At 41.2% G+C, this 14,285-nt stretch overlaps 1 protein-coding gene across 1 annotated transcript; it reads left to right on the top strand.

Moving 5' to 3' along the window:
- The first annotated feature begins 756 nt into the window (after positions 1–756).
- Positions 757–13,936, top strand: paics (phosphoribosylaminoimidazole carboxylase, phosphoribosylaminoimidazole succinocarboxamide synthetase). Its single transcript, XM_058378527.1, has 17 exons — positions 757–1,147; positions 2,183–2,608; positions 2,751–2,819; positions 2,927–3,649; positions 3,766–3,843; positions 4,291–4,457; positions 5,560–5,753; positions 6,047–6,143; positions 6,243–6,279; positions 8,128–8,325; positions 9,501–9,679; positions 10,064–10,243; positions 10,367–10,480; positions 10,839–10,922; positions 12,106–12,286; positions 12,409–12,567; positions 13,608–13,936. Exons 1-17 carry the CDS (start codon positions 772–774, stop codon positions 13,772–13,774), a joined length of 3,429 nt encoding a protein of 1,142 aa, XP_058234510.1. The 5' UTR covers positions 757–771; the 3' UTR covers positions 13,775–13,936.
- The last annotated feature ends 349 nt before the right edge of the window (positions 13,937–14,285 follow it).

Raw genomic sequence — 14,285 nt, 5'->3', positions numbered from 1 at the left:
CCATTACCAGCATGTTATTTTAATCGGTTTAAATGGATCATATATTTGATCAGAATGTGGAAAAATTTATGAACGTAATCGCATGCATACTAGTTCGGGCAGCGTTGCGATAACGTGCCTTGGCACATCTGACAAATGAAAAGAGAACATGGTGGAAATGTCTGCCCTCCCCTTTTATGCCCCGCTTCTCCTCCTCCTCTTCTTCTTCCCCTCCTCTAAAAACCTATCAGAATCAAACAAGCGTGCTTTTCCAGCCTGTTTTATGACTCGGCTGCTGCCTCGCTTTAAGCCCAGAGGCAGATCAAACTGGTTTGTGAGCGAAGTGGGTTTCCAGAGAATGAGGGCGGGTGGAGGGGGGAAGGAGGAAGAGAGAGAAAGAGAGAGAGAAAACGGTGGAGAAAGAAAGGGGGAAATGTTTGCAGGACAGAGTGAAATAACCTGCCAACTGCACGGAAACGGCAGACGTGGCTTTAATACCTGACAAACCTCTCCCACGCACACGAAAGCTCTCAGCCGTTATCGCTTTCCGCATTAGCAAGGGTTCTTGCTGCGGCTGCAGCTTTGTTTGCCAAGCCACTTCTCACATTTCCGCGCCCCCTCCCCCCTTCAGCTTAAGCCAGTCACAAAGCCGCTCTCCGTCACATGACCACTCCTAACTGGCTCAACTGTCTGGTTGCCTAGGACACTGAGCTTAAGGCAAAGGGGGAGGGAGAGAAAAAAGGAGAAGCAGAAATTCAACAGAAGCCATTTCCAAGCTTCTAGCTCAAAAGCATGGAACTTAGTACAGAGCAGAAAGCAGGCAGACAGGAAGAAGACAGCCAAAGAGAAGCAAGTAGTCGGTGGGGAGGGGAAGAGGTTAGGGCCTTACTCGTGGTGTGGAGGGAGAGAGAGGCCTGGGACGAGGCTGAGAGCAAGGCCAAGTATGAAGCCATCTCGAGCCGCCTAAAAGAGATGGGTGTGAACAAGGACTGGCTGAGCTGCCAGACACAGAGCAGAGCGATGGCACTACCCGAGTGGAGGCCTCCGGCCATCCGTACATCCATGGACAGCACCACTGTACCCCAAAGGTCTTACGAGATGGACGAGGAACAGACCAGTCCCGTCAGCAGGAGACCGGGCAACTCTTCTCTGAGCAACTTTCAGGAGGGTAAATATCTGCCACAAACTAGACTGATTTTTATTTATTTATTTTTTTTTTAAATAATGAGGAACTTTTCTCTTTAGAGAATTGACTAGAGGAACTGACTTATTCCCCAGAAATTCAGGCTCTCAGCAGCTCAGAAAAAAATGACAAGTAGTAGTAGAATGAATACTTTGCTGTAATATAATAAGTATTTTTAAAACCTTTTTTTAAAAAAACTTTTTTTCTTAAACAAATGCTTACAAGCATTGCAAATTAAGTCATTAAAAATACTTCAAACCCAAACTAGACTGACTTTTCTTTTAATATAATGAGGGACTTTTCCCTTTTACCCTTTTAACTGACTTATTTCCCAAAAATCTAGACATTCAGTATCTCAGAATTTTTTTTTAATAATAATAATAATAATAATAATAATAATAATAATAATAATAATAGATACATTAAAATGACAAAATTAGAAGCCCTTAAATATTTCAAAAACTTCTCCAAAACTTAACTTAATCACTCAGGTCAATATAGGTTCTAATTAAAAAAATGGGGAATAAAACAGCATGGTTTATATGGTTTTATAACACATGGTATTAACAGCCATTTAAACCATTTTTAAAGCATTTTAAACTAATCACCTTCGAGCACTTATTGATTGGATTTCATGTTATTTGCTAGAGAAAAGATCTTACATCCATTTATTGCAATCAATCAATATTACTTTTTTTTCCTCCAACCTGAAACATCTGGCAAATCCTATCTGATGTACCTGTATGGGCTGCTTGAAACATTTCATTTGCATGATATGCTAATGAAACTTATAAAACGTACAATGTAAAAGAAATGATGACAAAACACAGTTTGTCAAGGCGCTTTCACCTTCATTTACACTACTACCTTTATGCAGTCAGATGTGTATCAGACTACTTCCTGGTGATCTGATTACAAAGAGACATATTGGACCATATTCACACCTGTAATTAGTGAACCAGTACAATTCCTGTACTGGATTATACGTCCTCTAATTGTCCACCGTTTTCTCTTATTCAGGGAGTGCAGATCAGCATTTTGTTTCCCTCTCAGGTATGGAGGGAGGGAGACACTGGTCTGATAAAGAGATTCGGGCTCTCCTTAACATCTGGGCTGACCGGGAAATGCAGGTGCGGCTACAGAGCACCCACCGAAACAAGGCCATCTTCCAGGAGATGGCCCGTCGCCTGGAACTCCAGCACGGAGTGGTGCGGGACTGGAGACAGTGTCGCACCAAATACAAGAACCTGAAATATGACTACAAGGTCAGCAAGAACCAAGGTCGAACTATGCGCTTCTTTGCAGAGGTGGATGCAATCCTGCAGGGCAAGGACATGGAGGATTTTCTAGATGATGAAGAGGATTCTCCCAGGAAAGGAACAGAGGGAGACCAGGCAGATGAAAGAAGAGATTCAGGAGAAGCTCACTACATTAAGATTGATGATGGTAAGAGAATAAACAGGGGCTTAAAAAGTGCTAGGTGATTTGATGTTTTATTGTTAAAGTCTGACTCAGGTTTTCTTTTTCATGTTTTGCCTTTCCAAGTTTTGCTTCTCATTTGCTTTTGGCACTTCTTACTCCATTACAGACGAGAGTCTGGCAGATATGCAAACAATAATAAATACTGGTTCGCATCACCTCATCACAAAAGATCCAGGTGTGTCATCAGGTCAAAATACAGACTACCGGTTCAGTATATTAACTAATGTTGTCCACAATTATTCACATTAACCCAATTTCCTGATCTGCTGTTTTCTAATTCAGGTTCCAGCATATCACCAGGGGCTAGAAGAACTTCAGATGATGAGAACGTGATCACGGTCCATGACTCGGGCCGAAACTGGTCTGAGGAGGAAGTGGCAGCGCTGCTTAATATCTGGTCTGAGGAGGGAATCCAACAGCAGCTGCAAGGTTCGACCCGAAACAAGGACGTGTTTGTGCAAATATCACGCCGGCTCCTTCAGCAGGGTGTAGAGAGGGACTGGAAGCAGTGTCGTACCAAATACAAGAACCTGAAATATCTGTACCGATCCTTGCAGAGGGGCAAGGCGGATATCGGAGACACTCGGCGTATCATGAAGTTCTACAAACAGCTAGACAGCATTCTGTCCCAACCAGTCAGAGGCCTGTACAGAAACTCGGTGATGTTCAGTCCAACATTAGACGAGCACTCCATCTGCGAAATGCCTCCACATGAGGACAGCGACATCATTGCCATTGGGTATGATCAGGAGCCCATGGACGATACCATTTTGAGAAGGTCTCCAGGCTTCAGCGCCAGATCTTTCCAAAACGAGGCTAGAACAGACAGCATTTTGAGGCCAGATGAACTTGCTGAGGTGGAATATGAAACAGAGGATCAGTTAAATGGCATGCTGGTGAGGTCAAAAGACAGCGTTCAGACAAGATATGAGGAACAACCTTTGTCCAGTCATTCCGTCACAGCAGGTACATATGGACGAGGCCAGGAATATAAAGTAAACATAGGTAATACACTGAACTAGTGGGACATGTAATATTAAATCAAAACAATTCTGCTCAAGTAGCTGGAAATAAAGTGTGTGTGTGTGTGTGTGTGTGTGTGTGCGTGTGTGTGTGTACAGGTAACACAGAGACAACATTTACAGAAAGAGAGCATGCCGGGTCACGAAGAGGAAAAAAGCGGAAGGCCACAGAGGAAGGTCCTTCAATCTCCTTATTTTATAATGAAGATTAAAAGAAATCTTTATTGTGACTAACAAAACGTGAGGTGAAATGACCAAGACAAAATAAAAAAATTAAGTCACTTCTTTTCAAGGCTAGGTTTGTGCAGCTAAGAAAGCTAGATAAAAAAGGCTCAGTCTTAGAGTCAGTAAGGTTCTTGATTTTGGCCCTCTGCTACAAAACGGGTAATAACATCTAACACTTCATGTAGAACATTGACTTTAAAAATAAATAAACCACATTAGGTTTTAACACTAAATTAATCTGCAGCAAATAAGTGGATGTGACTGAAAGGTGTTTAGACTCTGCATGATCTTAAGACCGTAAACGACGTCGATTACGTCAACCCGTAGTGACAAATGTATAACAAATGTATGTTTGTAAAGTACAAATGTATTTAGATTCTCGAATTCTTGTGTTTACAGATTACAGCGTTTTCAGTAAAAGGTTTCAGGAGTGTGTTGATGATGGAGACAGCAGCACAGACTGGTCTGAGCACGTGGACTATCAGTGCAAAGAAGAGCAGGATCAATACATTCCGATTATGGAGATCAGTTCTGTGCGCTCTATGGCTGACATTCCTGATAACCTGGTGAGCTGACACAACACATCAGTATACTGACCACTCAGTAATCCAGGGGTCACGACCCCCAGACAGGTCACTTGAGACAGATAGGTCTATGAGACAAACTCTCATTTTTATTATTTATTTTAGAACGATTTTTTATTAGTAATATGATTCACTATGAAGATACAATATTGTGTGATACTATTTCCACTATCCTGCTGCACTACAGTTTACAAATTCAGTAAAATAAAATGTACAATGTCCCTATCCACCTATCTCTATACAAACTAGTGTCGTGTCTCAAATTGCATATTTATTCTGATCCTTACTGAGTACATTTCAACATTCAGTTGAACAAACTTGACCTGCTAACCAGTGAATGTTAAATCTGGGTTAAAGTTCCTGTTGTACATAAAGTATGCAGGTGAGTGTGTGAACAGTGTTGCTTATAAATGCCGCTGGTTCTGCGCATGCGCACTTGTAAATTACACAACCATGGTATGGATTGGCATGCATGTTAAAATTCCTTGGGTATAACTGGACCCAGGAGGTTAAAGTATCCTTTTAAATATGGGTTTACGGCTTGCAGAAAATGAGTAATGTTCATTTAGGGTTGTTTGTCCATCTAGTTTAGGAAACCAAGTACAAATCAGGACAGGACCCCTTCATACTGATAACACTGATTATAAAGTTCCGTGCTGAATCTTAGTCCTTAAATAAACAAATAGATAAATATATCTTTAAACTGATGTTACAGACGTAAATGTTTGTGCTGACAGTTTGAGAAATGCCAGAAAGACAGGCTTGAATCTTCTTTCTATTGAGAGCGCGTGCACTGGATCCTTGCACATGAGAGTCATTTCAATGAAGAAGCGTTTCTAAAGTATTGGCACCTTTAAACTTGGGGATAACGCCAATAGGTGAGCTCTGACCTGAGAAGCTCGAGTGTTTGCGAAAAGTTCACTTAAGGAGTCTGTCTTGTCAGGTCTGCTCTAGTTTTAGTTCAGCCTGACTGTAAAGGCTGAAAGTACCTAATTGACCTGTGCATCCGGTGTGTGTGTAAACAGTTATCTTACCTGTGCTGCAAAGCTACAAGTCCCAGTGTTATAATCTGTGCAACCTCCAGCTGTGTTGGCCACTCGCCTGCAGCAACACAGCCGAAAACCCCACATTCCTCTCCGATTCCGGATTCTTCAAACTCCATATCCAACACAACTTCCCACAAAATCTACAAAAAACTACAAAACGTTACTCCCCACGCTGCCCGAAAATCTCCCAGTCCAACCACGTGTTGCTTCAGGCAACCGTTTATGATGGAATGTACCAACTACAGAAGTAGGGGGAGTTCAAGTCCCTGAAAATCGGCTAGAAAAGATACCTATTAGCGAAAGTTATCAGTTTAGAAGAAATCATCAAAGTCTCGCAAAGTTCAGTAGTAAAAAAAAAAAAAAAAAAAATCTGTCTGCTCTGGAACAAACTACTCCTCAGTCGATAACTTTAGGAGAATTTGCTGAATTTTAAATCAGTATCTGATTAAATAACTGCTTCCAAGTACAAGACACGAGACTTTTCCACGTGGTGAAGATGGCGTCACGGACTTTTTTTCTATAAAGTGTCGTAACCTGGATTGTCTGTCGAGATTTGACCCTTTTTTCCCTCGTCAAACCTCACGTGTTTCCTCCATTCAGCGCCCCAGCGCACTGCCTGCAGGTACTTTAGTTTCTTCTGTAACTGTGTGTATAGACTGGGGTCTGGGATTTATAATAATCTTGTGGTGCTTTTTCCCTTTTTTTTTTTTTTTTTTTACAGGACAACAGAATTGTATCCGAAATGGCGTCGACAGGAGGTATGTAGTTGTGTAAAGATTGCACTGCAGTGTGTGTGTGTGTGTGTGTGTGTGTGCGCGCGCGCGCGCGCCATGCTTTGCCCAGGTTGCAGCGACATAAAGAAGTGTTGAAAATATCCTAACACCCTGAAAGTTTGTTTACTTGTTCTGTTAATTGGATAATGGTCATTCTGCATCTTCACGAAGTAACTAATACTAACCGGACGATTGCCTTTCGATATTGTCAACACAATAAGGTTTGCTCACGTTCAAGTGTAACGCAGTAAGATTTGATCACGTGCACATGTAGCAGTAAGATCTGATCACCTTCAAGTGTAACACAGCAAGATCTGATCACGTGCACATGTAGCAGTAAGATCTGATCACCTTCAAGTGTAACACAGCAAGATCTGATCACGTGCACATGTAGCAGTAAGATCTGATCACCTTCAAATGTAACACAGTAAGATCTGATCACGTGCACATGTAACAGCAAGATCTGATCACCTTCAAGTGTAACACAGCAAGATCTGATCACGTGCACATGTAACAGCAAGATCTGATCACCTTCAAGTGTAACACAGCAAGATCTGATCACGTGCACATGTAACAGCAAGATTTCATATATCATGGAGGAAGATCCATATAGCTCATTCAGACTTGGTGCATTATTTATTTTGGACAGCTTGGACTTAATTAGTTCATCTACTTTCATCCCCACTTTTTTGGGCTTCATCTACCCCTGAACACGTAAAAAAATAACTTGTTGCATGTCGCTGCATGTAGTCCCTCCAAATCCACAGCTCTATTAGTCTCATAATTGGAAAAAAAATCCTGTTTTGCCTGTTTTGTGATTGAAAACATTTTAGGAAGAACTTAACAGGATACACAACAGACCTGTGGATGATTTTTTGCTAGGATAAATAATGTTAGATAGATACATACATACATACATACATAGAACTTTATCGTCATTGCATAGTACAGGCACATTAGCATTGACATACTGTTTAGCATCTACCAGCAGTGCAAATAGTAGAATTTTTGCAAATGAACAAGTGCAGATAAAGATGTAAATATATGTACAACAAATAAATAAGGCTATGGCAGGTAGTCTGTGCATTAAAAATATGCACTAGTTGTATAAACAGCACAATATGTGTAAAAAATATCTGTGCCTTAACTGAGATAATATACAGTGTATATACTGATAGTATATGTATATAAAGATGAACTAGGCTAAGCAATGAATTTATAGTTATGTGCATTTATAATTTTAGTATTATGTAGAGACGATGTAACAGAATGGACAGAGTGGAGGGGAACTGCATGGTGATTACAGTGAAGTATTAGTGAGACTTCAGTGTCTTAGCAGTGTAGTGTGGAGTTCAGTAGGTTTATAGTTGCAGGGGGGGAAAATGGGCCCCGAGTCTGCTAGCTCATGTATGTAATGTGTGTCTATATGTGTTTTTTGCATTTGCAAACACATTCTTGCACAACAGAACAGATCAGGGGCAAAAATCCCATTTCTGCTTAAGGAGAACTGTAAACATGACCTTCTCTCTAGCATTTATTGAAGAAGACACGAATCGTCCTGCAGTAGGAAAGATTCAGGACTGCTTTTTTTTTTTTTTTTAGAGTCAATCATAGGCAGTGGATTAAACCACTTTTAGGCGTGGTTCAGTCTTTTTAAACATTGTGTTCTGTGTCTAATAAAATAATTGTTAAACCATATAATTCTTAAAGAAATCCATTGTGCTAGTTAAAGTGAGAGATTGGGAGATGAAGAGGGAATCATGTCAACATTTTAATGAGTTCCTGTTTTGCTGTTCTTTTTTTTTTTTTTTTTTTTTAAATCTCACGCTTTAGATCTGAAGCTCGGCAAAAAGCTCAGCGAGGGCAAGACCAAGCAGATCTTTGAGCTGCTGGACATGCCAGGCCAGGTTCTGGTCCAGTCCAAAGACCAGATCACGGCGGGGAACGCAGTGAGGAAAGACCAGATGGAGGGCAAGGCAGCAATCTCCAACAAGACCACTAGCTGCATCTTCAAGCTCCTGCAAGAAGCTGGTGAGCCTGGTCACAGGTTCAAGTTTTCCTTTCTGTGGGTTGTGCTCACTGACGTCACTGTGGCATATGCAATTACCCACAATGCACTGCAGTTTTTTGTAACTGTATGGCCATTTTAGCCAATAGACAGGTCCTGTTGTGCAGATGGGCCTTATTTACTGAGATCTGAAATATGTCATTTGGTTTGATTAATCCACCATATCTATGTCATTGAGATTGCATGAATTAAACAGTCTATAAGGTTCATTTTACAACAATGAGCCTTAAGCTGAATGACCTGATGATGTAATCAAGGATTCACCATGTTAAGTCATATGGATGATATTTTATTGGCCTTGAGAGTAAAAAAAAAATATATTGAAAGTGTCCATGACTGTCACTGGTTCACTGGTTGTTCTTCATGAAGCACTGTAGGTACCAACCACTGCACACTGAGATCATCACACAAGACCTGCTGTTTTGGAAAAGTTCTGTCCCAGTCATCTAGGACATCACATTTTGTCCCTTGTGAAAGTCATTCAGATCTGTATTCTTGCCCATTTACATTTACATTTACATTTCTGGCATTTGGCACATGCCCTTATCCTGAGTGACCTAGCTTTGAAGCCTCTATCATTGAATACATTAACATTGGTTCACTAGGTCACAGACTAGTGTCATTTTCCTGTTTCTAACACATCAACTTCAACAACCGACTGTTCATCAAAAACACACACATTTTTGTGTCGTCTTGTGAAGAAAAAGGAAATCACTGGCCTTATTCAGAAGTCTCTCCCTTTAACACATCACTTGTAGTTAATTTGAGGAACTTCAGCTCGTCTCTCCATGGCTCATAAACATGCTTGTGTTGGTTAAATCAGTGCCTTGTGACTTTCTTGAATTAAATGGAATGTGCTTCACACGCCTGTGTATCCGATCATGCCTAATCAGTCTGTCTATTGTCAGCATTGTCCAGCTTTCAGATACTAAAGTCTTAATCTGTCATGGCTGACCCATGCCTGACCATTATTACTACTGTATCATTTCTTTAGTAATGAAATGGTTTTTCAGCTCGTGTGAGAACATGTACCCTGCATTATTCACACAATTTCTTCCTACCACATGCTTTGTATTTTGTATATAAACTTGTAAAGTGTTCAGTTTCTCACTGACCTACATTTCCATTGTCTTGTCAGGAGTTAAGACTGCATTTGTAAAGCAGCAGTCGGAGACGGCATTCATAGCCAGCCACTGTGAGATGATCCCCATCGAGTGGGTGTGTCGACGCATCGCCACAGGCTCCTTCCTTAAAAGGAATCCAGGAGTGAAAGAAGGATATCGCTTCTCACCACTGAAGATGGAGATGTTTTATAAGGTGGGTCTTTACTGGTGGTTTGACAAAGCATTCCTGACACTTTGTACCTCTGAACTAACACTAAGCATTCAGAAGCCTACGTTCTGGTCAATATATTGCCACGTGCTTGTTCAAGAACACTGAGTGGAGCTTGATAATGAAAGTAAATGATTGGATTGTATCATGCTGTTATCACTGGAGCGTCGAGTCAGTTTGCTGATCAAATAACATGGCTTGGTAATTTAGTAAAACAAAGCCGTTTGGCTCTCAGATAAGTCGTAGTACTTCTGGAAATGATTTATGATCAGTTCCTGGCTCAAGATTGCATAATGGAAAGTAATGATGATGGACCATTTACTCCAAAGTTGATTAAATGGAATGTTTGATGGAACTGATTCCTCGCAGGACGATGCCAATAATGACCCGCAGTGGTCTGAGGAGCAGCTCCTAGCGGCCGGGTTCGATCTTGGCGGCGTGAAGATCGGCCGCTGTGAGGTGGACATTATGAGCAAGAGCACTGTGGCCATCTTTGAGATCCTGGAGAAGGCCTGGGCCACCCAGAACTGCACTCTGGTGGATATGAAGGTACATTTAAGACACTGGACTGGAGAAAATGAACAAATTATTCTAGCGTCCAAGTCCTTTCCATTATCACTGATTATTAGTGAAGTCTTTAATCCCAGCATGGACTCATTCTGTTCTGTTTAGATCGAGTTTGGAGTGGATGTGACCACCAAGGAAGTTGTGCTGGCTGACGTGATCGACAACGACTCATGGAGACTCTGGCCAGCTGGAGATCGCAGCCAACAGAAAGACAAACAGGTCAGTTTCACCTTCACGGTGCAGGATTGGCATTGCCTGAAACAAGTCTGTCATTTTGTGAAGTATTTGTGGTGGTGTGGCTTTGTCTGGTGTTTCCCAGACCAAGCCACTTACTGATAGTTGCCTCATTCATCCAGTTAGAAAGACTAGTCAAGAAAAAAGCATGTAATCACACACTGCCAATATTTTAGCAGCTGATTTTGTTATTCATGTGTAGACACTGCTTGTTTGCTCTACCCTTTTAATACAGAAGAGGTTAGAAAAGATATTTCTTCGTCCATCAGATTATGATATGCTTTTGCTAGGTGCGAGCTGGTTAATCTTTGGGTTTTTTTTCCTTCTTCATTTCCTTGTGCAGGTTTATCGTGATTTAAAAGAGGTCACACCTGAGGCCATGCAGATGGTCAAGAGGAACTTTGAATGGGTGGCTGAAAGAGTACAGGTACACACACACACACACACACACACACACACACACACTTTTGCTGCCATAACTAGATAGTTGAACCGAATCGTTTTGTTTTGTTCTCTTGCTTTGAGCACGTGTGGGGTCTGAACCACAGAACTTTTCCATATCCCTCACATGCCATAGTAATTCTTGTTTAATGATCAGACATGCCAGTTCAACCTGGTGTATGTAGGAAGTTAAACATTTACTGGCTGGCTGAAATTGCACAAATTGCCCTTGTTGTTCATGTGAACTCTTCATATCTCTGTGTGCCTGCTCTTCGTAAAATCCATATGTTTCACAAGACTTCAGTGTCTCTGACCCCAATGTTTTTGGGGTTGACTAGTCCTTTTATGTTTTTTTTTTTTTTGTAATCATTCCTTCCAAGAATGTCAAATCTTTCTGCGTTTTCATCTTTCAGTCATAGACACACGTATGAACAATAGTATATGGTCACTACTTTGGCGCCACCATGTGGCCTAATATCAGGTGTGCACTAAGAGCATTTTCCGTATTTGTCCTAAATATTCGAATCCGCTCTAAGGACTGATCTTTAGCTCATTTAGAGGACGAGCTCGTCACTGAGGTTTACTTTCGCAGAAAAGAATTATGAACCTTGGATTGATTTTACAGTTTTATTGGTCACTTGACAAAACACTCGCACCACATAGGTGTGCTTATTACACTGACCTTGTTCTGGTTTTATTGTTTTGGGACATCACTGATGGATAAGGAGTGATTCTTTCGTAATATTTTTTTTCCCTGAATCAACACTGATCAACTGTGCATGTGTCACAAATAGTGAAGAAATTGAGTTTTCTATAACCCCTCCACTGACCAAAATATCTTTGTCCATTATATTATTATATAATATATATATTATTATAAAAATGTGAAAAAGAAGTGGCCTGTGAGTTTAGAGGTAGTACTAAGACGGCCAGTGACCGACTATTTGGACATTTAAGGGGAAGTTTATTCCACCAACTCAGTGCCAGAACAAAGGACAGTCTTGCTGCATGTCTTCCTTCTACCCTGAGAGATGGTGGGACCAGTCAAGCAGTGCTGGGAGAAATCTCCTTGCAAATAGTCCAGAGTCAAAAAAGTTGTAATGTTCGTGTTTGTCTTAATCATTTGTCGTGAATCTGTTTATGACTTGCGTGTTGTCATGTGCCTTTAGCTGCTCCTGGAGCCGCAGACGAGCGGGAGAGTTGTTGTACTGATGGGCTCTACATCCGACATGGCTCACTCCGAGAGGATTCGTAAAGCTTGCGGCTCGTACGGGATCAACTGCGATGTCCGAGTCACGTCTGCACATAAAGGCCCTGATGAGACGCTGCGCATCAAATCGGAATACGAAGGTAATGAAAAAGTAAAAATCTGTAAGCACAAAGCGGATCGGAGCAGTTTACATAAAAATTAGTTTAACGTGCATGGAACCACAGTCTCTAAGAATTCACAATCTCTGCTTTTATTTCCTCAGGTGATGGTGTCCCAACCATTTTTGTAGCCGTTGCAGGGAGGAGTAACGGTTTGGGTCCGGTGATGTCCGGAAACACAGTGTATCCTGTCATTAACTGTCCTCCTGTTACATCTGACTGGGGGGCACAGGACATCTGGTCATCTTTACGCATGCCCAGTGGTAAGGATTCATCTGATCTGTTTATTCAAGCACAAAGTTTCACTACACAGGACTGGCTAGTAACACAGGAGTACATGTGCTAAAATGCTCACATACTGAGATCTGTGTATTACAAAACAGCATCAATAAGCAAACAGGTTAATTTTCAGAACAGGTGTTGCACATTTAGCTTGACGGTAAGCCTTTTGAAAATGGTTCCATGTTTCGATACACAAATAGCAATCCTCTATTTTATGGTGCAGTAAAAGTTTCAGTATGAATAGAAGAACCTTACAGACCTGGGTTTTGCTTTCACACCTGCTACTGCTTGCTGTCAATCTGCAGTCATAATGCACTGGATTGCATTATTTATTTATCCCATAAATGCACAAGCTGAGTAAGTAATACGTTATGCTGTATACGAGCAGAACGATTTAGACAGATGTGAAACATGCAAGCAGATTAACTCGAGGAGATTTTTACAAAGAAGAGTGGGAAGAAAATTGGAGAAAAATCTTCATCAGAATCGAAATTACTAAACCGACTTAAATTTAAAAGAAGCCATTATTTTTATTCTATCACCTAGACATTACAGCACAGTGGTATTCCTTTCTTCGTATGGATGTTAGGGTCAGAGATCTTCACAGTGCCCCTGAAGCAGAGAGAGGGTTAAGGGGCTTTGCTCAACAGAGGCAGCTTGCCGGTGCTGGGGCTTGAACCCCAAACTTCCAACCAACAATTTAACTGTTTGATAGACTGAATTAATTTTTCCAGCTGTTACTGAATTGTGCCTGATCTTTGCATCCTTATAAGGATGTGTGCATGTGGTGTTTCTGGCTCTTCCAGGTTTGGTGCCATTTTTCGTTGTTCCACTGCACACATCAGTCATATGGATTAAGTCAGCTGTTTCTGGCATATGCAGGACATTTTAAGGCTTGGCTTTAGGTGTTAGTCAGGTTTGCGGTTACTTATGCATGTGTATCTTGCCTTAAAGTGCCTCTCCCAGCTGCCAAAATACTTCTCCACCCATTTACTAACATTCTCTCTCTTCTCTTCTTCAGGTCTGGGCTGTTCAACAGTTCTGTCTCCAGACGCTGCTGCCCAGCATGCTGCTCAGATCCTGGGCCTGACTGATCACCTGGTGTGGGCTAAACTGCGTGCCTCCATGCTCAACACCTGGATCTCACTGAAGCAGGCTGACAAGAAGCTTCAGCAGTGCAGCATCTAAACACTAAGCACTTGTTTTATTTTTGAGCCATTCCTGCTGTTTAACCATTCCATAAAACACTACTGCTAAAGCATTCATTTTCACATGATTGAGGCTTGTGGTCTAGAGTCTGAATATAATCTCAGCTGTAGATGAAACTAATAAATACATTTACAGAAAACATTTATGTGGACTAATGCTTTACACAACTGTGCACAAAGGGAAGTCTTCCTCTGTCTGAATCAAGGATGTGCATTGTCCTTAATCCAGGTTGCTGAAACACAAATCTGAATCATCAGGGATGATTTCTCATGACCCACTTTTAAATTAGACAACCATGATGTCAGGATACATCATGCATGGTCTTCAAGGATTGATAATTATGTGGAATTTAATCTTTTAATGTTCAGATTTAAAATAAAGGAGGGAAAAAATCCAATTCTGAAATCAACAGGAGAAAAAGTGACGTATCCCTTCTTCCTTTTTTCCAAATGATCTCCACTTTCGGCATTAGTTACTGACCAGATAGATA

The sequence above is a fragment of the Hemibagrus wyckioides genome, linkage group LG25, assembly GCF_019097595.1.
Source record: "Hemibagrus wyckioides isolate EC202008001 linkage group LG25, SWU_Hwy_1.0, whole genome shotgun sequence".
In the NCBI taxonomy this organism is placed as follows: Eukaryota; Metazoa; Chordata; class Actinopteri; order Siluriformes; family Bagridae; genus Hemibagrus; species Hemibagrus wyckioides.
The sequence above is the reverse complement of the archived record's forward strand: the minus strand, read 5'-3'. Positions and strand labels throughout refer to the sequence as shown.